Source organism: Pseudonaja textilis, chromosome 13, assembly GCF_049901715.1.
Source record: "Pseudonaja textilis isolate UNSWEBS1 chromosome 13, rPseTex1.2, whole genome shotgun sequence".
Taxonomy (NCBI): domain Eukaryota; kingdom Metazoa; phylum Chordata; class Lepidosauria; order Squamata; family Elapidae; genus Pseudonaja; species Pseudonaja textilis.
This window is the reverse complement of record NC_142002.1, coordinates 21131079-21156467: the sequence shown is the minus strand read 5'-3', so window position 1 is coordinate 21156467 and position 25389 is coordinate 21131079. Positions and strand designations below refer to the sequence as shown.

Below are 25389 nucleotides of genomic sequence, written 5' to 3'. Positions count from 1 at the left end.
GACCTGCTTGGCCGAGCTGCCTTGGAGGCCCAGAAGGCGGCGGGAGGGGGACCCGCAAGGCCAAAGCCCTCTCTCTCAGATGCAGGTGGGACCGCCTGATCGACGACACGGCTGGGGCCTCATCTGGGTGGTTGTAGCTGCCCTCCCCCCAGACAAACGGCACCACCACCACCACCAGAGCCATCCTTCCTTCAGTTGCCCCAGGAATCCCTAGCAGAGAGTAGGAAACGGGATGCCCCCAAGGGCTCCATCAGCCCTCCGGGGCTGTGGCTGGTGGGCCCGGGAAGCCAAGGTCTCTCCCTTCCTATGGCCTCCCAGTATCTGGAGGGTTGCCTTTCCCTGACCTCCCCTCCGGAGTCTTGGGGGGTGGGTGGGTGGAAGTCCCTTGGCCCCTTCTGGGAAATGGCCTTTCCGAGCTGGGCGTAACAGCTGGTGGAAGGCCCGGCTCACGTTGCCAGCGCAAGGCAGCTGAATCGGAGGCCGAGTGGCAAGGCCCCTGCGGTGCCCACCGCCGCAGCCTTTTGCCACAGCCTGCAGACGGTCTCGCTTCGCTGGCCTTCAGGCTACTCAGAGAAAACAGGCAACTTCTGGAGTGATTTCGTCAGGTCTATTTATTAATGCATTTCAAGTTTCAAAAACCCTTACATCTGTTTGCACAATACTTTTATTTTTTTTGCAACTTTTTAGTAAAAATTTCCAAAGTGAACAAAAAGATACTGTATAAAACACAGTGGACATTAAACTGACAGTAGTATTAGATCGCGAATTGCCTTGATAGTTTTATTTTACCACATCTTGACTTGCAGTGGAGATTTCAGTGCATTTTTTTCTTTGCAGAAAACATGAAACTTCGGCCCCCAGTAAAAACAGGGGGGCAGCCGCCTGGCTCTCTGCCAAACACCTCTGCCACAGGATAATATCACAAGCAAAGAATTTACATGGTCCAAGATCTACCATACTCGAGAAGTTACTAAGACCTCTTGTAGAATAAAAGCCACCATTTCAGAAATGCAAACCTAACCTTCCGGTCTTTGCAGTCTGAAGAAGAAAAAAATCCCAAAATGTAGTTTAAAATGATTTAAAAGCAACTACAGAGACTTCTAGCTAGTTAAGATCCTTCAGAATTATTTATAATCTATTAGTCTGGGGAATTCATGTACAAAATTTGTCTCTAAACCATGTACAAAAAACCTGTATTCTGAAAAAAGTCACCACATACTGTACAAGTTTTACAAGGAAGGGATTCCCATTAGATTCTTTTAAAGTCTTCTGCCTTGCTGGCTTACGAGTCACGCGATGAGACCGAAACGTCTAAATCTCATACTCTTGAAAAACCAAAACAAAATCCATAGCTTGGCTAGCATCCCACCCCCAAAATACACCTGGGTTCCTAAGCAAAGCCAGAAATATTTTGCAGCCATCGGTTCCCCATCAGCTTGGCGCTTTTGGAACAACAGAAGCAGTGAAGTCAAGCTTGAATAATGCCCTCATCCATTTCCTGCATAGCAGTTAAGCACATTATGACATTGCTTTTTCTTTCTTAAAAAAAAATGCCAATTATATACACTTGCAGTAAAAACTTTGGGCCATTGTGCTGTTTGAGATCCTCTTTAGTGCCTTCCACGTTCCCCAGCCTACAACAGTTACACAACCACAGCAATTCTCACAGTAGTGGTTTCTGTTTTAGTGGTTATCTTTTAAAACAGTTTCATGCTGAAAGATTATTCCAATACTTGTTAAAACAAGAAAACACAGCTTTACTTTCTCCCAAATTTTCAAAATTGGGATCCTTATTACCGCTTATCAAGGTGATCTGACTACCAAATCCTTGTGGGGGAGGGGGGAGGAGTCAACACTCCTTTAACAGAATAGGCAGCGGTGTTTTTTTTCTTTTTGAATACTTCTGCGGCCTCTCGAGAGGTCAGGCGCTCGACCGAACCGTTCAGTGCGATCCCGGGCAGGTGAGCCAAACCCCAGGCAAGCTCTTCCCGTAGCAGCCTGGCCTCCTTTCAGCAGAGCCAGGCAGGGAGAGGACCTGAACGCAGCACCCGGACAGGAGAGCCTCAGTGGTAATTCTGACCGAAACAGAGATGCATAAAAATTGCTCGGACTTGACGTCATTCACAATTCCTGTGTAAAGCATTACAGAATCCTGGACCTTTATACACCGTCAACCTCCTGTTATCCTGAGTATGTCAATTAAACAGTAATTTCTTCATTAAGAGAATAAAAGGTTTATCATATAAAGAAACATCCATATTGCAATTATATTGTTTTACAATTGCACACAGAAGTACAGGTGTACATTAGAAATACAATGTCTGCATATAACCACTTATGTACATTGGCAAAGTAACGCCTCGCTTTCTAGCCCGGGCAGCCGACGAAGAAGCAGCGGTTCTGCCAGGGCCGCCTTTGCCGACCGGGGGAGGAAAGGCATCCATGAAGAGCTGCGGAGGAAGAAACGCCTGGCTTAGGACTGCTGAAGATCGGCTTCACGGCCGGCCACTTCGCTTGGGGGCAGGGAAAGGGGGTCTCGGGGCCCGAGAGCCTCCTCCATTGGCCAGGGACAATGACTTAATACAGGTTTTCTTTGGAGTGAAGTTTTCCCGCTGTAGGCACTAGGAAGAACCAAGGCAAAAAAGCAGCCCTTAGCGTCGCATGTGGCCCATCTGGTAGCTCTCTCGGGGCCTCTGGCGTGGAGGGGCCTGAGTCGCTGGGGGGGGGTCTCCTCCGCTTCAAAGTGCCTGCAGGAAAAAAAAAAAAGGGGGGGGAGAGGCACGTTCAGAACCTGCTTTGCCCGGCAAGCTGCCCCCTGCACGGCTGCCCCCCCGATTTGCTGGCTGCGGCGCAGCAGCCGTAAGCCAAAGCTCTGGGAAGACCACAGACCCGTAAACAGAAGCAACTGTCACAAAGAGGCGGGGGGGGGTAGCACAAGACACATTTCCAACCCCCTGCGGCCGACCTGTAGGACACACCCCCGCCCTTTCTACTTGGTGCCCTCCTCCCAAATACCCGCTTGCCTGGTGGCTCAGCTACCCCCTGCCCCCCGCTGTTTCCACGGGGTCCCTCCTCCAGCCCTGGGATGAACCACCCGCGTTCCTGATGCAGATCACACCGGAGGCCCTCTGGCTCCTCCCGGGGGCTCTTCTTCTTCTTCCTCTCCCAGCCCAGGCTGTGCAGGGCACGCTTTCACCCCATGCCCCCAGCGGGAGTTCCTGCAGAGCTGGCCAAAGCCTCACCTGGAAGGGGTTTGGGTGGCGGCAGCTTTGGGTTGCTGCTTGGGGTGTGAACGCTGCAGATCTTAATGAATCCCGCCATCAACATGATGAGCGCAATGCCCATGAGCAGGACGGCCCACCAGTGCGCCTGGAGTTGTGAGACAGAACAAAAAGGGTTTTTTCCCCCCATTTTTTCCCGGGCGCTACGAAGGCCCCAGGCACAAAGAGGAAATGTCGCCCTTCAGCCCTGAGGGGTCTCCTTTAACAGCTTCTTTCCCTCGGGGGGCATCCTGTCCACGCCCAGCCACTGTAGAAGGGGCTTGGATTGATTGATTGATTGATTGATTTGTAAAATTTATTGGCTGCCCATCTTATCGTGGGCAGGCAACTCTGGGTGGCTTAGTTACACAGACAGTTGAAAGATAACAAGCTGAAATCTTGCAACCGAGCCTCTTGCTTCAAGAGGGACCTGGCAGGCCCATCCCGTCAAGATGGGATGTTGCCGGCCAAGAGTGCCTGACTTGCTGCACTTGGCCGGACTCTCCTGAGAACAGGGGAGTCACGGGGAATGCAGCCGTGGGGGGGAGTTGGAGGGAGGAAAGGCAGAGCAACTTTGATGAAAACAAAATATTGCTGCAGACGCAGATGGAAGAGGTGGAGGCCTCCAGAAGAACAAACGGAACTGAAAACACAAGGGAGGAAAAGCTTTGGGATAAACCGAGGAATTTTTGGGAAGAGTATTTCAGAGATGCTATTTGAGGCGAGAGATTGAAGCAGCTGCTTGCGACAAAGGGACCCTCCAAGACAAAGGTAGTCAAGAGAAAGTGACAGGTGCTCTGACAATGTTGAGAGTGCAGGTATGGCTGCAGGTATGGCTGATGTAAGTGGAGAAATGCTAACATGGGCTGGGGAGTGCTTATGGGGGGCCTGCGTGATTTGCTCAATGTATGCAAAGATTCCCTTTGTCCCGAGAACCGGAAGAATGCTATTGTTGCTTCCCAGGCAAAAGAAAAACTAGCCAGGGAATGCAAAGAATGGGAGTTCTGGAGTGAATGTCAAAAAGCAAAAATGGCAAGCTGCCAGAGACACAGCACGGTGCAGGTGTAAACTCCTTTTTGCTAGGTTCCCTTGTCTCAAATCTTTAATTTCTGTGACCTACTAGATCTACTCTCTGCTGAACTTCCCTTAACCCTGAGAGGGGAAATTGTGCTTGGGATGCCTGCAACGGTCCTTGCAGGGCACCCTGTCTCCAAGCAGTAAACCAATTCTTATTTTTGCAAAGAAAGTGGCAAGGTTTGTTCAGAGAGTTCCTTCCAACTCACCACAATCCACTCAGCAATGTTTTCATAGAGTTCTGGGTTGAAAATGGCCTTCTTCAGCCTGGCCAGGGGGCCGTCTGCATCCACCAGGCGGCAGCGCATGAATACATCACAGTAGCCTTTGAAGTCATTGCAGGGGGACCCTGGCTGGAGGGTAATGGTTTTGAAACTGAAGTGAGCCTTCCATGCCTCAGATCCTGTACTGGCACAGGTTTCCGGATGCACTGGATAAAACAGAAACAATTGGCTCCTCAACATGAGAGTTTTTGGAAGAGGAATATCAGGATTTTGCTATTCCAAGCAGAAGAATTATTATGGGCATGGAACGGACAAGCCAGGACATTGCCATGGGAAAGAAATTAGACTGCAGAAAGATGGTAGCCTTTATCCCTAATTCCCGGCAGGACACAAGAGCCTCCCAAGCCTTAGGATGCTTCACGGGCCCAGGCTCTCCTCTCCCCAGCCATGCTGGGACCAAGTGGGGCCCCCCACTTCTGAGACAAGACACCTCTTTTTTAAAGCTGAGCAAGAAATGAACTTTGGGGGGGGATTAAAAAAAAAGAAGGATGGCACCGGAATGACACCAAATGATGAAAGGGTTATATCTGAAAGGCTGAGGCCTCTGTCCTTTACAGGTCTGAGACTGCAAACGATTCCAACTCCAGAGGCACCTGCTCCGCTCCAGCCAGACCCGGAAAGGAAGGGCAGGAGGACTCTTATGGAGGAGGAGGAGCGTCCCCCATTGACCCACGAAGGCCTAAGTAACAAAGTACTTGCTCTACCACATCCCTGCGTGGAATGCGGCAATCCAACTTTCAGGGGCTCAGCCTAACGAAACGTACTTCTCTTCATGCAGCAGACGTGGCAGAGTTCCTTGTCGTCCTTTGCGTCGGAGCTGGCACAGGTGCATTCTTCCAAGTCGTATTTCTCACAGATGGAACCGGCACATTGCTGGGGAGGAAACATACTAGAGTAGTTTTATCTCATCAAGCTTGGAATTAACCCATACGAAATAGTAAAATGAATTGTGGTGGCCAACTTTGAACGTCACCATGTTTCTACAAATAAGAAACACGTCTGGCTGCCTAAAGCAGAGCTTGGAAAAGGGAAAGAGTTTGCTTCCCCACTTCACCTCCCCAGAACACGATTCCGGCCCAGCATCGCTGACGTTAGGACAAAGTTGGGGGTGATTGGAGGCCTCCTTCCTCTCCAAAGAGCGTTTAGGCTAAGGAGCCTCTTCTCTTAGTCTGACCACAGACAAATGGGGGATCGGTTTCAAAAACAGTCAGTCCAAACATTCTGCTTATTGAACTCCAGAGGAAAAGGAACGGGCTGCTTTTACTGGCTGTCCCAAGAAAGAAAACTGCCACAGGTCAACAGAAAGAAGCGCCGTCTGCTTTGTAACAACACTTCTAGGAGGACTTACACCATTGATGCAAACTTGGGTGTGTCGGTTGCACTCGGTCAGGTTTTTCTTTGGTGCAGATGTGGGGCAGAAAGAGGAGTTACCATTGCACCTCCCTTCTTCGGCACACTCAGAATCATTCCGGCACTTTTCCCGTTCTTTCTTGAATTCACAATTCTGTGTACAACAGGGGCCTTCACTGGGACTGAAAAGGGAGGGAACAAAATTAGTTACCCATTTCAAAGGAGGTCTGTATTTGTCCTACGAGAGCCCCACTCCCACCACCCAAGAGGCCACTGCCTGGTTTTCCTCCGAAAAGCTCAGCTTCCTTTGCCCACCATCCAAGCGCTCGAGTAGCCTGCTTGTATACGCCAGGGCTTCTCTCTCCAAATCGGTCTAAGCCTTTGATACGATGCCTGGCACAGTCCTTCTTTAAATAAGGCACCTTTCCAATTCTGACAGCAATCAATAAAGTAATTTCAATCAACCAGCAACAAAAGGTAACGAAGACGTCATGTAAGTAGGCCAAGTTATCCAAAGCCAGATTTGCTGGTAGAAGGGAAATGCGTTTCCCAGCCCTGGAGCTCTTCCTCTGACTTCGCCTGCCACTAAACTTTAACCCGGCTTCTTGGAAGCCACGGCTGCCCTGGCTCCTTCTGGGCCGCCGCGGCCAAGAGCGGGAGGCCTCCTCAAGAGCAGAAAAGCCTCTGAACCTGCAGCTCTTGCCGGGTCGCAGCTTGCACTTCTTGTCCTCCGGCTGGTTGGCATCGTAGCAGCACTCGTCTTTGCACTGGTCACTGTAGCCACAGTCGCACTGCTCGCCTTGCTCTACCAGCCCGTTTCCACAGATGGGCTGGCCAGACTCTGAAAAACAGGAAGGTCCCTTGAAGGTGAACTGGGGAGGGCTTCCTTCGGACCGAAGCCGGACACGGGACCGTGCCTCCTTTTCGGGACCTGCATCCCCTCTGCACCACAGCCGCCACCCGGCTCTTTCTCAGCCCAGCCAGAGATCCATCATGCCAGCCTCTGGCACATTCCTGTCTCCAAGATTCCTCCCGGGACAGGAGGAAAGGGTGGAGGTGGCCCTGGCCGCAGTCCAGGGGCTACAGCCATGTTTCGTCCTGTGTGTAACCCAAAACCTCTGAGCTTGCCTAGGAACTCATTCACAAAGGGGAGCGTTCTGGGCACTTTTTGCTGGAGTCGGGGAAGGGGCTGAAACGGGGAAGTGGTTCTCAGTACATGAGCCAACTGTACTCAGAACATTTTCTGTGCTCCCAGCACTAAGCCTGCAGGGGTGGCATTTTGGGGAAGGGCCGGGAGAGAGGAACCTGCTTCACTTTAGGCTGCCAGGGGGTGTGTACACATCAGAGGGCAACCTCTGAATGGGGAGACTCTGGCTGTGAGCATGTGTGACGGCCAGAGCGATCCTTGTGGCCATTGACAAAGGGCAAATCCAAGCCGGCACATCCCAAGGGTGGGTTGGAGGCCATCAAGAGGAGACCGAGAGGGGAGGACCAGGCGCAAGACTCCCCTTTAGAAAATGGAAAGCTACAGAAGGTCAAGCTGGCCCCAGTGATGTTCCCCCATTTTCATCTCATGAAAAATAAAGGCCATTGTGTAGAAAAAAATACATACCAACGAAACAATTATTCCTCTTTTTTTCAAGGACTTGGCTGATATTCCGAACACTACAGATAGAGAATTTGTTGTTGTTCAGTTTGTCACCAGAGGTTGCCCGTGCATACATTATGTAATTGCCGTTTTCTTTTTGCCCCAGGTTTTTGGACTCTCCCGGCGTGCATTCCGTTCCAGAATCATGCTGCAAGAGACAAACATTGTCAGCTTTCTTCACTGGGAGCTCTGCGGTTTTCCGCTCCTGAAAGAAGCCATTGCTCCTCCTCCAGGGAGGAGCTGCTTAAAGCCTCCCAGGAAGAAGGTAGAATGGCAAGTGGGTGAGAAAGAAGCCAGCATCATCCCCGTGATTCACTCTAAACCTCTTTACGTGACCCAGTCACTGATAAAGAACTCTTTCATTCGGCGTACCAAAATTATTCCTTTTATTATCCCGATTTATCCATTAGCAACCATTTAAGAGTCTGGCTTCCAATCTTTACACGTATACTTCGTATAACTGAGGTCAGACTTGTACTGGACTGCAGGATGGTTTGGTCACAACTTTTAAGGGTCCCTGAATCTGCTGTGAAAGTTGGGACCGGCCAGGGAGAGCTGGAACACATATACTTACAGGCGAACCAAAGTTATGCCCCACTTCATGCGCAAAGGTGATGTGGGAGACCTTAGGAGGGACATGGGAACCATAGTTTTGCACAGTGATTATGCCAGTATTTAAGGATTTCTTTTTCCCATCAGAATAAAGCTTGCTTTTCTCACAGATTCCACCAGAGCTCCCTGTAATTAAAATCAAACGGTAATCTTTAACAAAGCTAATTAGAAAATTATGAAAAAAACTTTCTCCTTAAGCAGCAGTTAAAGCAGCACTTTCATTCTAAAGAGACCATTTTATTATTAAAATACTCTTCAAATGTATCAGTTTATTCTGAATTTTGACTCTGTGAGCCAGTCAGAAATCAGGAGAGCTCTTTGAGCTGTTCTGGGACTCTGAAGGCAAAACCATTGGCTTTCAGTCAAAACAGTTCTCAAGGGCTGGTTGATGGCTGATTTGTCTGAAGGCCAAGCTTCCGGGAAGCACCCCGCGCTTGGATTGAGGTTGGTCTAGGTCACTCTTAACAACCAGTTCTGTAGGCATGGCCTAATCTGTGGGTGTGGCTTGGTGGTCATGTGACTGGCTGGGCACGGCTTGTATGTAAATATTATAAATATTTATATAAATATTGTTTTTTAAAAAAGAGCAACTTTTACCCAAAATCAGGCAAAGCAGGCAGGCAGATTGAGCTGCTCACAGAATCATTCAGTGATCTATCTATCTGCCATCAGCTAGCTCAGTCTGTCACATAAAATTTGTTTGCAAGCAAACTCACAAAATTAACTCACAACACACCATGTATAGTAAATGTTGAATTTTTTTTATAAAAAAACAGCAACTTTTACCCAAAATTAGGCAGAGCAGGCAGGCAGATTGAGTTGCTTACAGAATCACAGATTCATTCAGAGATCTGTGTTTCTGCCATTGGCTAGCTGAGTCTGCATTGCTTCAGTCCTCAGGAAGGTTCGGCTCTGCTTAGCTGAAGATCTAAAGATTAGCTAGAAAGCAAGAAATCCAATGATTTCCTGCTTTCTAGCAAATCTAAATCTCCTGGTACAGCAGAACAGCTGATGGTCGGAAAAAGGAAAAATAGCAACTTAGCAGGCAAGTTTGCCGGGTAAGGAGTGGGTGGGTGGAGGGCAGGCCATGTGGGCAGCGCAGCCTTGTGTTTCTGGGCAGCCTGGATTAGTTGCTTTGGGGGGTGCTCTGGGGGTGACATTTCTCTGCAGACCACCAATGGATGGACCACCACTGGTTGGTGACTGCTGTTCTGGGATCAAGGGGATTTTTTAGTATATTTCTCCATCAAAATGAAAGTAGATAGTGAGGCAGAAGATGATGAGATCCATAATTCTGAGTATTCTAATCTTAAGTGTATCTAGGCAGTTTGGGCTTGTTGTGTAATAATGCAGCCACAAATTCTTCATTTTTAATATCTGTGGCAAGATATTTTAGTCTTTGTGGTTTCAACTGAAACTTGTCTGTAAATATGCCCCTAAGAATGAGTCACTCTGCTTGCTGAGGTAAGCTATTCTTGGGCTAAGTATTTTATAACAACAAAGTGTGCTCAGGAGTTTGTAAACTAAACAACTCACAATGCTATAGCTGTAAATAATGCACCTGATGCCGAAAGAATTGGAACAGTCTTAAAATATATTTTTAAAGATATGAGTTAAGATTTTTCAACTTTCTGGAAGTAAAATAATCATGCAGTCAGAGATTATGGTTAGCACCAGGAGACTCAAACTCTTTCAAGCAAATTTATCCATAATGGGCATATACTTCAAAACAGAGAATACTCACCCGCAGCAGCCCCTCAGGCATCCAATGTTTCTTTTAGCTCATTAAATGTAATATCTAATAATGCTCTATACTTCCTTTCCGTCCAAGAATACATTTAACAATTATTTACCTGAAGGTGCTCCAACCCAGGCCAAGCCAAGGACACCATCATCAAAATCACGATCAGTAAAGACATAGGCCAAACAATAATCATCGTGATTCTGCTCAGAATTAAGTTCTAGAAATTTTTCCACACCAATGTTTGGAAATCTGAAGGGATTAGAAGGGTCTTTTTCATCTTGGGTTGTGTTGATCTGAAAGAAAAATATATTGTATACTGTTAGACATCACTTTTGGATAAAGTAAAAAAAATCTACACCTACTTGTTTTCACAAGTAATGACTCAGAGAAGAACAGTGTGAACATTACCCACCCCAAAGCACAGAGATGAGGTAAGCATTCTGCAGTGTTTTTGATGTACAGTTTTAATTTTATTATGCACAAGTGACGGCCTGAAGTTATTGTCATGAAACAGGGAAAGATGAGCACCTGAGCTGATCCACTGTCTAGAAATCAGGATATGGAACTAACAGGGCAGCAGAGACATCCTTCAGCTTTGCCTGTGCAAACTGTCAAGTCAAGAAGCCACTGTGATTTTCCCAACATTTGCAAGTAAAAGATGCAACATAAAAGCACTAGAAAAAGCAGAGCAATGTGTAAATAGAGTTACTAGCTTTTAAGGCTCGTCAGTGGAAGAAGGAACCCAACCCTCTACCAGCAAGGACTGTTTTGCCAATAAAAAGAGGACAGCACGACTAAATCAGCAGGTGCATAAAGACTTCCGCTGTAACATTTCTGTATACTTACTCTAATTCGTTTCACCATAAAACTGATATTTCTGATTCCTGAGAAATCTGTAGATTGGTAAATGGTGTCAATTGCTTTAACGTGGCTGGAAATCTAAAAGAAAGAGAGAGTTAAAGAGCCACTTCCCACTGCCCCCTGCAAGGTCGCCTTTTTCTAACTCTAACCGGTCTGGGTCTCTGTCAGCTCTCAAGCAGAGAGAAGCCTCCACACAGCCTTTGGCTCAGGCTGCCCTATCTACGCTTCAGCTTCACTCTAGCGGCCTCCTAGCTTCTTTTCCTACCAGGATTTTAAAGGGATCACAGTTAACTGTCAAAACAAAGTAAACAGACTTGGGGGTTGATTTTCCAACCAAAGTTGTTTTTATTCGATTTTTACCCTGCCTTTATTATTCTATGAGTAACCCAAGGAAGCTAACACACATAGTACTCACTCCTTCCTCCCTCCTCTTTTCTCCACAACCACCATCCCATGAGGTGAGTCAGTCTGAGAGAGACGGACTTCACTAAGGATTCTTGGTTGGCCTGGAAGAAACCGAGTGAAACTAAACTCTCCCTTCTAGATGTCTCCTTCTAGGCTCTGGGGCAGAAGGGCGCATACCCCGCAGGGCATCCCCAGGTTCTTCTAGGCCCCTATACAGTATTGTGTCCAATTACAGCTCTCTGCGAGATACACATCCGGAAAGTGGCTGATAGAAACTCTTCAGAGATTCAGACGGGAATCTTTCTCAGTCCTCTTGCCGGAGCCACAGACATATCCCAGAGCGGCTCATAGGCAAAGCGTGTCCTCTACATCTGAGCGATGATAATAGTTTCAATCTTATAAAATTCACTGGATATTCAATTTTTAAAGTTATCTTTCTTCTAAAGATGCCGCAGTGCACATCCATGAAGTAACCCACATTCTGCAATTACCACACTTGTACATATGATTTGCTGGAAGAAAAGGCCTGTAATAGTACACTTTTAAACGCACTGGAACAATCTCACTATCGGTCACTCAAAGTTGTATCATGGCCTATGAAAGCTCTTCCACTCTCTTGCCCTTTATTTTGACAAGGAAATTGGTCTTCTACGGGAACCTCTGAGAGCTTACCTGTGCAATCACAGCTTCTCGGGTTCCGTAATACCTGAAGAAAAGATGGTCGGTTTGAATATAGAGTTGACAAGTGTTCTTTTCAGCTTGTGCAGCTCGCTTTTTCCTCAAGAGCCCAGGGTCCTCTCTGACCTGTTCTTCAGGTGGCTGCTAAACATAAGGAACATTTAGGTGCAAGGTATTTATGTAGCCTTCTATTTCAAACACTTAGGAGTCCAACTTGCATGTCCTTGTTTTCTGGGGTGATGTGTCAGAACACGCCAATTTCAGGTCAGCTTTTCTCCATCCCATCATAGCTCCCTTCATCTTTAACCTGCGCAGCTTCAGCCGCTTGTAGCCAGCCACATTCCTGTAACTCTATGTGCCAGTACAGTAACTTGGCCCCCCAAGAACATTTGTCCCCTATGAACTTGCCTCACACAAAGTTTAGCCAAGGACTAAAAGGAAACAAAATAGCTCAGGAGCCACTTGAAGGCAAGAATCAAGTTGATCTCTGGAAGACTACATTTCTGCAGCCTGAGGAGATTCTTAGTCAAGATTTTAGGCCTAATGCTATCAGGTACTTAAGATGTTCTTTAACCTGCCATTAATTTTAATAGAAATTTTAAATATAATAAATCAACTCAACGTACGAGTTGTAGCTACAGATAAAGACTGTTGGGGGGAAATGCGAAATTCTCTTACATTATTACGTGCAAAGTTCAGGCAGATTTGCCTAGCAGGTATTTGGAAAAAGCCCAAAGCCTTCTCATAACATATGGCAAATTGAAACTGAAAAAACTGTAAGAAACACGTAGTAATGACATATCAATTCAAAATTAAATGAATCAGTAGCTCGTTTTATGTCACATCCTGCCAATAGCAGAATACAGCTTCCCTGGTCAGATCAACAACAGATACACAGGAAAGATAAGAGGTTATTTTGTCAAATCATTTATTCCATGCTTGATACCTGCTGTCTTGGCTCTTCTATCCCACTCATTTGGTATTTCCTCATTTTTTCAAAAACGGAATGATCTGCACAGCCGCCTTGTGGTCCATACTTATGTGGGTATTCTAAAACAGAAAGACTTTCTGGCACATGTGCTTTTTAAAATTAAGACACTCAAATTACTAATTTTAAAATGTATTCATATCAGTAGGATTAAAACAGTAGAAAGGGGCAAAGAGGTTAATAAATATCCAGTATCAGTAAAAAAAAAAATTTTTTTTTAATGAGGCTTAATTCAATCTGTTGAATAATCCTTTCTGTCTTCTTGCAGAGTGGAGCATTAAACAACATCACATAGCTAGTAGGAGGGGTCCCCTATGCTTTGTTTTCCTATTAAAGATAAATTTGGCTCAAAACCCAAGTAGCTGCGGGTCCCCTTGACTGCGACACCTCATTTTTGGCTCGATGGTACATATGAGTTGCATATTGTGGAACAACCTGCCATTGAGCACAAAGCAATTCCCCATTTTTTACCATTTAGAAGAGTTTAGAACATATTTATCTAAGACTTTCTGATGCTATTGCTTTGCCTGCAGTTTATATTGGTCATGCGTTTTAGTATTGTTTTTATGGATATTCGTACTGCAATATTGTTGTCAGTCATTCTGCCAGTGAACCTTCTAAAAGAGAAGTCAGGATCCAAGCAAGGATCAGATTTGTCCTGACGATGATTAATGGTTGACTCCTTGCTGGCTAAAAACAGTTTTGGGACAAGAACAAGCCAATTCTAATCTGTATAGTTTAATAAAGCAGCGGTTGAATGAAACTTCCCTGTGAAACCAAAGGCATCATAATAAGAGTCAACTTGGGTACAATCTTGAATCAGTGGGTTATTCCTAGCTGTTATCCAAAGGAGGCCCTTTGACATAAAACTATCCACTTCCGAGAATTAACACCTTTCCTTTATAGCAATACCTTGCACATATTGCATTTATTTAAAAGACTTACAGAGCCACCCACGTTATGCAACACAAACCTGAGCGGGTTACAAAGAATTTAAAAAAAAAAAAACAAAATATAGCACCATCACAAAAATCTCTGGTTTCCCCCCCACCCCAACAATACTTCACATCAACATCAGCTACTGCGCTCCAGCCTCACTGCAGCTCAGTGCTGGTGAGAAAAGGTCTCCAAGGATCTCCGGGGGCGAGGAGGGAAGGGGCTGCTGCTGAGAAAGTTTGCTGCCTTCCAGATCCCACAAGAACATTTAAGGGAAGGCACCTGGAGCGGGGTCACCCCTGGTCTGGGGGAGTGGACAGACACCCGCTGGGAGAGGTAGCCCCGCAGATCACCTGGCCCTGTGCCACTCAGAGCGATCTGCAGAGTAACACGAGCAAATTCTTTGCCTTTCTTTTTTGTGCTGTTTTAGATTTTTTTCTCTTCAACTATGGATCTTTATCTGCTGATCTGGATCAGCTTCTACATTATAACTCTTTCCCTATTGTCTTTAGGTTTATTGCAGCTTCATCATTCTGAGCCAAGCAAATACATTCAAAGAGACAGGTTACCTTGAGAAGAACAAAGTGGCCAGGAAGCACTACTATTTTCTATCACAATCCAGCCTCAGTAGCAAGAACAGGCCGCTTGCCCTGTCCAGGACTGCTCCTCAACCAGAGCTGTCACATGGCTGCTGCTCTCAACGTCCAATTTTTTCTGCAGTGATTGACACCCTCTGGCAGGGCCCAAGTAATGCCCAGGCAAGATGGTTCGTTTCAGATCACTGTGGGAAGAACTGTAACGCCTGGCAAAATCATTTTCCCCAATAAATAATATCCCACGAATGTATAAGAACAGATTGAATGAGAATTTTAAATAATTGGCCTATCCCTGAAATCAGAATAAAAGGGTTGCCTTTATCTGGTCATTAAATTAAGAGAGAGCCACATGAACAAAGGACTTTGTAGGAAACAGTACAATATAATCCTCATTTTCAGCACTGGCTTTTGTTTCAGCTCTGAATAAGACTCCATTGTCACGCGGAACATATGCCCCATTGTTGGGCCCCCAAAGCGCTAACAGAATATTCTTGCAAAAAGTAAAATACGGGCTATGGAAGGGCTCACTAATTAACAACACGGATTCTTGATTAGAGGCATTTGCCTGAACCTTGTATGTTTCGTGTACATCATTCTCAAAATCCTTTTTAACAAAGTCTTATTCTATGAGCAGAAATATTACAAAAGGTTTGGAATTGTAAACTACCTACCGAATGAAAAGGACTCTTTGTGAAAAACCAGCAAGACTCTTGATGTAAAGATCTAGCCGGTATTTTCCAATTTTGTGTGTCCTGAGTGACCATCACTAAATTGCTTAAATCCCCTAAACTATGCTGGCTTAAAACAATCCTTCTGCTCTTTTCCTTTCAAAACAGTCATAACACACCAACAGAATCTCTACCACAGTCCATGGCCTCTGCTTTCTAAGGAAAGTTCGATGGCTCAATACTTGGCTTGGCTCATGAATCTTTTCATTTTCAAATCTGCTGAGCATTCTTGTTTCTGTGACAGAAACAAAAACAATCCATTTATCTGAGGGAATCAGGAAATGTAATTGGTAAGAAATTCTGTAGGTTGAATACTAATCTGGAGGATCCCAGAGGTAGCAGACAGAAATTGGAGTCACATTAGAAAGCAGAAGACGAAGCCTTCTCTACACAGACAAACCGGATCTGCAGATCAGGATTTTCCTACAATATAGTCCTGATATTACAGATTTCCTTGGAAATAACTAACTGAAGTGGAGAGCTGACAACGTGATGAGTTTGTCCTCAATATTCCAGCATGCCTCCCCATGGGAAAAAAGTGGCCCTTTTTAAAAAAAAATTTTTTTGGGGGGGAAGGGAAGTAACATATTTACACCGGATAGTCTGCATGTAATAACACTAACAATACACTTGAAGGGTGATCTCTAATAGGACACCAAAAGCTTTGTGGACTTAGGCACTTGTTACTTATATTAGCCAAGTACTTCAGGGGATACTTTAAACCAGGGGTTGTCAACCTTTTGGACCTCAGGGACGACCAAACTCATAATTTTAAATCCCAGGTACCACTAATATGAATTTTGACTGACAGTGGCTTGTTGACATTGGTCGGAGAGAGACATCCCATCTAACCTCTCTCTCTCTCTCTCTCTCTCTCTTTCTTTCACACACTCACACAAACATACAGAGGCAGCAGTGCGATTCAAATTTCTTAACAACTGGTTCTGTGGGCATAATTTGTGGGTATGGCTTAGTCATGTGACTGGCTGGGCATGGCTTGTATGTAAATATGGTAAATATTTATGTAAATATTGAATTTTTTATAAAAGAAGAGCAACTTTTCCCAAAATCAGGCAAAGCAGGCAGGCAGATTGAGTTGCTCACGGAATCACAGATTCACGCAGAGATCTACCTTTCTGCCATCGTCTAGCTGAGTCTGCACTGAATTATAGAAACTTCAGTCCTCAGGAAGGTTCGGCTCCGCTTAAAAGCAGAGCCAAATATCTAAAGATTAGCTAGAAAACAAGAAATCCAACGATTTCCTGTTTTCTAGCTAATCAAAATCTCCCAGCACAGCAGAACAGCTGATGGCCGGGGAAAAAAAGGAAAAATAGCAACTTGGTAGGAAAGTTTGCCAGGTAAGGAGTGAGGGGGCGGGGAGGGTTCCTGCGGGTCATGTGGATGGCACAGATCTGTGTTCCCACGCAGCCTGGATTAATTGCTTTGGGGGTGACATTTCTCTGCAGCCCACCAAAATTTTCTCACGGCCCACCAGTTGGTGCCCACTGCTTTAAACAATATGAAATGAAGCTCCGGAACTTGTGTGAACGCTTGAAAGAAGATTTCTCACTAGTCGGTCTTATGTGGGTTATAACATTTTCTAAGCAACATGACTTACCCTGCTCAAGATAGGTGTCCCTCTATAGCAGTGGAAGAATGAATGCTTAGAGCATCCGGCTTTAAGATTTAGTGCCTCCCTCACCCACAGCATATTCTGTATAGCATATTTTCAACACAGCATAAAAACTTACTGATATCATCTTCATGGTACATGACAGAATGAAAAGGCAGGGCTTTGTCTTTAATATATCTTTCCGCTGGCTCAATATAAAAGGTTCCAGTGTGAGTCTTAACAAATCCCTCAAATCTTCCATCAACAACAGATCCATGGCTAAAGCTTCCCTGTTCACCTGTTTAAAAAAGGATGAAGGCTTTAGAATACTTTGGCAGCTGGTATTCATCAGCATCAATTCCCAGCAAGAATAGGTAAGTTTCCTGAATCGGACTAGGACTTCTCAGCAAGTGATCAGGAAATTCATGCAGCATTCATGAACATGCCTGCATCAAGTTATAGCCGCTATCACCAGTACCAATAAATACCTCACATTTGTTCTGCCGGTTCTTTGGACTGGAATTTCAGTTGCCAGGCAATGGAGTGGTTAAGTGAGGCATCACATGATCGGACCTGATTTTATGACCATTCTTACCGTGGCCATTAAGCAAATTGTTGCTGTCTTTAGGCAAATCACGGGGTTAAGCCAACCTCGCGTCCCCAAGTCACTTGGGTGCTGGACACAGGTTGGGAATGTTGCAAACCTTGGTCACGTGACTGCAAATACTGAAACCACTGTAAACGTGAGCCGGTTGCCAAGCACCCAAGCTGTGACCATGTGACCACAGCAGTCGTGCAAGGGGGGGGGTAACTTTGAAGGGTCATAGGTCACTTTTTCCAAGACCACCTTAACTTGGAACTGTTGTTTCAAAGGCCATAAGTTTAGGACTACTTGTATATGTTTAAGTGTGATTTTATTATTCCCGAAGTTTGTTCTTATAAAGATATCTGCTTATTCATCCCTATGCTTTATTACTTTTCAGTCTAGGCCCTATTATCTTACTTCCCACATCTTTAAATACTAGTTTACTCAGTTTGCTGTCCATGTAAAGGATTTCCCCTGCAAAAGTTACAAGCACATTTTTGTTTTCATTTTCACCAAGTATGTTAAAAACGTAAATCAAATGTAGCTTTCCACAAAGAGTGCAAGTCTGTTTGTTTGCTTTATGACTAGAAAATCAGCAGATTTTGAAGATAATTTTTCTTGGGAGTATTTGAGAATTAATAGTTCAGCGCTATATTCCCAAATAGTGTGGGGTACAGATATTCTGAGGCCACAGAATGGACCCTAAGCAATTGTCTATCAGGAGAAGGAACCACACTATGCCTGTAGGCCACATGTTCACCTGGAGTAGGGTGCAAAGCTTTTAGTGTGAAAGGAATGCAGCATCTCATCAACGTAGGACCTTTTGAGCTATTGTGCTGTTACATGGGAAAGATTCAAATCAGAATTTTTCTTCAGAAAGAAAAGAGAATTACGATAAAATGAAAAGGAAAAAGAATATGAAATTTAACTGTACTTTCTGACAACTTTTTAAAGACAAAAATGAACTTTCTAAAATTGTTTCGATTACTATGAAAATGGCCTGTTGCTCTGCACTGCATGAATGACTAAACAAGGAGTTATTGCCAGTTCAAAAGAGAAACCACAGTTTCTGTACTTACCATAAATGTGCCCAGTGTAAATATGGGAGGTATCATAATCAATTACTTTATCTGACATCTCTATCTTAAAGTCCTCACTAAAGAGAGACATATCTCTCTTCAGTCTCAGATTAAAATGTCTGCAAAGGGAAGAAAGACAGATTGCATTTACAAAACACCTCTTACCATGGGTGATAGATAAAAATGAACGTCCTCAATCTTGTTAAGTATTTTCCATTTTTGCATTTAGCATTTTTGCTTGATACGCACTTATTTATATCTAAGCATAGTAAAAGAGCTATGCTTTTACCCCACACCTTCATTTACCTTAATATATGTAGGGGATCAATATAACCTGAAGCCCCACGCAAACTCTCACATCATAAATGCAACCAAGGAGATTTGGTTACCTTAAGGATAATCATGTTTCAACTATTTACAGGAAAACACGTTATCTGAACTTGGAGGCTAGGTTTTGTAAATTGCAAATACTATCATTTTAAGCTACATCCTAGTTCAATTCTAGCTAGAAACATTGCAAGACATAAAATGCTACAGAAAAATAGTGGCTTCAAGACAACAGCAATAGTGATGCTGGCTCATCTGGCACTTGCAGAGGGGTTGCCACAGGCTACTCCACACAGATAACATTAAGCAAGCCAGCCAGCTGCCACTATGTGCACCAAATTTATATGCCTCTGCTGATATGTTTTGATGTACATTTTAAAAACAGATTGCTCTTCTTAGTTTTGCAGATTTTATAAATATTTGACCTAAGCTCTTATCTAGGTTCAGTAAGGAGAAAGGGGAAGCCTGGCAGATTTACTGCATATATTTGCTCTTGGCTTCCTTATACAGATATAAAAACTCAAGAACATCTCATATTTGAATATGGTGCAGCCATTTTAAAAGTCTGGAAAACTTCACAGATGGGAACAATGCACTTTCTTTTCTCTGAAAATATGCCAATACACAATTATTTCGTATCTGTACCTTGAATACTGACAGAGCATCCCAAAATAATGGCTCCCCAGTTCCACATATATTACCAAATTACTTACCTTGGAGCTAACAGAAAGATTCAGATTGGAATGTTGCTCCATTTCAGACTTCAGTAGAAAAAAATGCTAACTTTATATTTTGACAGAATGTCGGTATTATGATTACTATTCAGTTATACTCAACTGCAGTTAATGGTGAAGGAGGAAATTAACTAACATGGTATTTACCTTCCATGAGCATGAAAATCTAAGCGCAAAAATTGGTCTTCATGAGATACTGCTCTTTTGGCACGCTGGTGTTTTTGGTGTAATGAATCCACATCATATGACAGTCCTTCATAATGTCTTATGTATTTATTGAGAGGGTTTCCATACTGACCTGCAAACAAAGGAGTGGATAAATTAATCAGAAGCACAGCCTACATTCAAATTTTTGCTAACAAAAATGAATGATTCATTTATAGAAAAAGGAAAAGCAATTACATTATTTGAAAAGCATAAAAGAGATCTATTCATAAACGTGAGTGATGGCAGAACAAGGAAATGGAGCTAATACAATTAAAGCTGTAGCAGAAAAAAGAAACATGAGAGCATAACAAAAATAGAAATTATGAAATGAGTGGACAACATACAATATAAAAGCATATTCAAATTACACTGCACTTCTCCCATTCTAAAGCTTCCCTCCAGGTAGAAGTAACAAAGGTTTTCCAAACACAAGTGCCACTGTCCACCTGAGGCCAAGGTGTTTTTCTTGTTCCCAAATTGAAGGACATGTTTTTTATTGTCCAAAAGGACAAATGTACTTGCAGGGAGATTGTGAACCGCTCTCATCAGGCTCTTCTTTACACAAATGACAGTTGCGTGCAACACTGCCAGGCTTTCATCAGCCCCTTTGACCAACAGAGATAGAAAGAATCCTTCTGTATCTCCAGGCTGACAAAGCTGCCAGACGCTTCGACGTTTCTTTAGTTAAACAAGCAGTTTGCGGAATGCAAATATGTTCATCTAGTAAATGTTTTGTTTCTACACTGAAGGTTGGAATCTATGTGCCACTTATTTGAGAACAGTCATTTTTATTAATGATATTGACTTTTTATTTTTAGATTGGGGTTTTTTACTTATAGATTTAAGACTGCAAGTAGACTTTGGATATTTTTGTAATTACTTTTCAAACAAAAACTAAAAATGGCATATATTGTTACTTGATCAAGTAGCAGCCAATTTCAATTACATGTACGCATACAATTTTACCTTTTACAGAGTGATTTAAGAATTGGATTATAAAACTGTACTACATTTCTCCATTTAATCTAAAATTTAAGCATTTACAGAACTATTGTTTCATCCATTTTTAATTAAGCATTCAAACAATCAGCCGCCATAGCAGCAAGATGTAAAGCTTTGCTTTCTTACAGGGAAGCAGCAGTTCCCCCCCAAAAAATTTGTGCTTCCTTGGTCACTGGATACAATAATTGGCAGACCTGCTTTCATTTCCTGTTCTCAATGCAAGACTTATAGAAATGTACTGTACTTCGCAAATCTCAGTGCACTATGACAAATCTTATTTTGGGAATTAATTTAAGTGAAAAGCAAACCCCACAACTTACCAAATAGGGCCATATTTTCCTTTTTCCCCCAAGGTCACTTTTGTAATTATAAAAGCAAATGCAGGATTTAAGATATCAGTTTATATCAGTTGAAAATGTAGTTATCAAATCTGCCAGGATGCATGCAATGCACCAGTCAATCAGGACTGAATCTATGATTCAGATGAAAGAGGTTAATTTTTTTTTACCAGCCATACACTTAGGAAATTGTTACCAGAAAATATATTATTCTGATGCTTGTATTTATTTTTCAGTCTAAACATTCAACGTTTTGTTTTTTAAAAAATTCAACATATTTCTTTATTAACTTCAATTATTACAGTGTTTTTGCCCAAGAATAGGAAACAATGACTTTTGTAAAGATGATTTAACTGAATGGAATCTGACTTATGTCGAAGCTCTTAAGATCAACCTTCAGGCTCTGACTTTCCAAAAGGGCTGATATGTTTATAAGATTCCACAATGTGTGGAAAAACTCAGGATTCAACTCTGACAATCTTTCCTGCATTTTGGGTTGGAGCAGAATATTTGTTAATTAATATCTCAATTATAATTTCATATAATTGTGAAACGGGTTCCTAAAGGAAAGTGTATTTAAATCTAGGAGCAACAGTGAACAAAATAATACATCACTACTTAGTTTTAGCTTACTAAATTTCATCTAGCAAAATAAAAAAATAAAAGAATCCTACAGGATGAGAAATTTCCAAGAGCTCAAAATGGCGCTTCCACCTCAGCTAACCAAGAGCAAAAGTGAAAAAAAAAACCAAGATTTCCACTCTGTCACTTCTCTGGTTAAAGTTAAGAAGAAGGGAAGTCCTCATGTGCAGTTTATTCTTGGAAATGCCTGTTGTTGAAAGAATAGGCACGCTGTTGAAATATATAATTATTTCATTGATTTCCTGGTTGAAAACTGACCAAATATTCTGAAGAACAATTATCTTTAAAACCTACTTATTTTTCAGTCACAAGGCAAACATATTTCCATTCTTTGTGGAGAAAAGAATTAACAATATTTTAGGAACAAACACATTCCAACACAATCAACACACAGGTCATGTTTTCAAAGATGATCTGAAATAAACTCTAACAAGCTCCCTGGCAGAAGGAATATGTGAACCATAAATGTCCTAGTCTACCATTCTTAGCCACCACACCAGACCTTTAATTAACTGTTTATTTCTGCCTACACAGCATTTGGCAGAGTTTAGATGTAATATGGTACAGAATAACGTTTGGTTGAAAAGCAGAAACAAAAGCCTTTGCTCTTTCTTGCACCAAAGGAAAGGGAGGGAAAATATCAAAGATGCCTTCAGGTCACTGGCACCAAGTTTCTCCTCTCGCTTAACATAAAGTAGTATCTAAACAATCATAAGTCTTCCAATTACTCAATTGGTCCTTAATATAAGTAAGAAAACTTTCTATTTATAGAAATGCATGGAGTTTGTCTTTTTCCCTGAGCTCTGACTCAGTTCTGATTGGTTGGCTGGCTGTTTTTAAATACTATATGAATCCAGTATTCAATCCAATTTAAAAATATATAGAAGACTGATGCCAAAACTCATAATTGCAACCATGGATTTGAAGATGAAAGTGAAAGTACTGTGGTATTAACTTTATCAACAATCCTTAGGCATTTTGAAGAATAATTTGGCCCTTCTCGAAATGTGCTGAGATATGGGAAGTTTATTTGCAGAGAAGTGAAGACTGCAAATTCTCAGTTACAAGCACTGAACCCTAACCTTTTACAAGGGAAAGAATGACATTTCCAGAATAGTGTTACCAATCAAATACAAGAAGGAAGGTGAACAAGCTGAATTTAAATCCAGACAAGATAAGAGGTATTGGCCTAGGATTAAATCTAATGTTTTCTGATGCAGATATATTATGATTCAGAATTCAAGATAACTGTTTGGAGGAAACTCCTCAGCCCATCCCTGTTCTTGGCCTTCCACGTAGTGATGACGAAGAGGAACAGATTACGCACAGTATGTCAACCTCTCTGGTTTCAGATAGAATTGGGTCTTGGTAGTTTATCCATATAGTGTCCCCCGATTAACAGCCCTGTAAGCAGTTTCTTCTCTACTTCACTCCCAAGCTGCAGCGCTCACTTGTTCCACTCTTTCAGGAAGGTCATCGGGTCATGTTTTTAGTTTAGTATTTTGAAATGTTTAGTTTGACAATATTACTGATACTTTCCATTTGGAAATATACCACATCAACTAATTCATTAATATTGCATTTTGTTTGTAGTAGTCATTTTGAGCGCAATTTGAGGACAGAAAGGTAAATGCAAGCAGGTAAATATATTAGCACTGCTAGGTTTCATGTCAGTGAAACGCTAACACCTCATTTTATGGCTTTGCAATGTATTTCAGAGCACACAGACAGATTTTGTTTATCTGATTATTTTAGACAAACAGCTCTAAATTGACCAGAGACCTTAGTGGGCTTTCGTTTTTGCTACCACATCAGGCAGGACACCCGTTTTCTGTTCCTCGAGCTTCCTTGCCACATTCACAATTCCCTCTTCGGCGGGTGGGGCAGGCAGCCGGGGAGAAGGGTCCCGCTCTTCACCGGGCCAGCCTCGGGTCCTGCTCAATCCCGCCCTTCCTTCGCAGCTCGCCACAGACTCCTTATGGCTGGACGATTATAAAGGGGCCCCGGAACTTTTCAACGGAAGCCGGGCACTTCCCAAATGGCCGAGGGCCCCGCATCCCACCCTAAGCAGCTAGGGAAGGGAAGGGAAGGGAGCCCCTCCGGCTTTGGGGCACAAGCCAAGCCCCGGCTTCGCTGCCCTTCCCCTCGCCCGCCGGCCCCACTTCCTGGTCTCCGTCCCTCCCTGCGCAGCCCCATTACATCACCGGAGAGCGGGCACCATCACCCTTCCGGCAGCCCCTCGGCAGGAGAACCGCGGACGGCCTGCGCGCCCCCCCGCCTCCCGCCGCAGATCGGTCGCACGACGGTCCACCTGAAGGATCCCCCCGCCCGCACTCCCAGCAACGCCCGGCCCCAGGTCCTACCGGGGCCTCCGAGACAGCCGCCCTGCTCCCGGAAGCGCCGGCTGGGCGAAGTCCACCAAAGTCAAGGCCGCTTCGAGGCGGCGCGGCCCGGGCCCCTGGCCGAGGCCGGAGAAACTTTCCAGGCCCGGCAACGAGCTTCGGCGGCGCTCACGGTGGCCCTCGCGCCTGGCCTGGGGCCGCTGGGGACGGGGAGAGGCCGCGGCCGGGCTTACCTCCGGCTCCGGCCGCCCAGGAGCAGAGCAGGACGAGGACCCTCAGCAGCACCATCTTCGCCCGGCCCGGCCGCCAGCCACAGCCAGGTGGCCGCCTCTCGCCGCCGCCTATCCGCGAAGCATCCGCCCGGCCGGGGAAGGAAGGGCGTAGAGACCGCGCGGCACCGCTTCCTCTTCCTCCCGCCGCCGCCGCCGCCGCCGCCGCCCGCCTGCGGCCTCGTTCCGGTTCCCACCAAAAGTACCACAGAACAAGCTCCCTCCCTTAGGCGGACGGGCGCGCGCGCGCGCGCCTCACACGCCGCTCGGCCACCGGGCCGGCCAGTCAGCGCAGGCCGCGCGCGCCCCCGCGGCCAGCAGCTGCCCTCCCTCCCCCGGCGCGCGCCCCCCCGCCTGAGCGGCGCAGCCAGTCACAGGCGGCGTCCGAGAGAGGGGAGGAGCTTCGCCGGAGCCCGCCCCTTCTGCTTTGCCGAAGGCGCGCTTTCCTTTCCCTTCACGCGCCTCTCCGGCGTCACCTGATCGGAGGGGCGGGCGGGCGGGCGGGTTGCGCCACCCGCCTGCGCAAGTGCCCGGGGGCGGGAGCCGCGGGGCCGGCCTTACGGGGGCAGGCGGCCGCCTCCTGCCTGCTCTGCCGGGGCTGGCCCGGCTGGGGCTCGTCGGGGCGGAGCTTGCCTCTTGCCCACGCTTGGCGGTTTTCCGCCCTCCCGGCCCGCTTTGCCCCCGAGTTGGTCAGGATGCTGGGCGGCTGCCGCCTCTTCCGCAGGGCAAACCGAGGCATCGACTCGGGGCGCTGGAAGTCCAGGCGGGGGCGAGTCTGGCCCGCCGCCTGGTCCTCTTCCACAGGGTCGGCCTCGGTGCCCGTCCCGGAGCCTCCCAAGGTTCCCGGTTGCTCGCCCACGGGGGACGCTGCGGGCTAAGCCGGATGCGGCCTCGGCTCTCCTTGCACTTATCGCTCCCCGGCGTTCGGACGGCCGAAACCTCCGGCCCCTTTGGAAGGTTCCCCGGATGAGTCCCCTCCGATTCGGACGCCGGCCTCGCCGCTTCGTGTTTTGCCCTCAGAGAGAGAGAGAGGAGGAGGAGGAGGAGGAGGAAAGAAGCGGCGGTCCCGGATTCGGCCCAAGGAGGC

The 25389-nt window shown here is 45.3% G+C and overlaps 1 protein-coding gene across 1 annotated transcript; it reads right to left on the bottom strand.

Annotated features, from left to right (window-relative positions):
- Nucleotides 1-593: 593 nt before the first annotated feature.
- Nucleotides 594-24639, bottom strand: ADAM10 (ADAM metallopeptidase domain 10). The gene is given in 17 exon segments (XM_026709812.2): nucleotides 594-2714; nucleotides 2716-2747; nucleotides 3243-3369; nucleotides 4544-4764; nucleotides 5383-5491; nucleotides 5967-6150; nucleotides 6659-6809; nucleotides 7581-7764; nucleotides 8191-8354; nucleotides 10082-10265; nucleotides 10819-10911; nucleotides 11911-12060; nucleotides 12863-12966; nucleotides 16916-17074; nucleotides 18442-18560; nucleotides 19650-19800; nucleotides 24267-24639. Coding segments are annotated over 17 exon segments (2250 nt in total). The 5' UTR covers nucleotides 24322-24639; the 3' UTR covers nucleotides 594-2651.
- Between the last annotated feature and the right edge of the window lie 750 nt (nucleotides 24640-25389).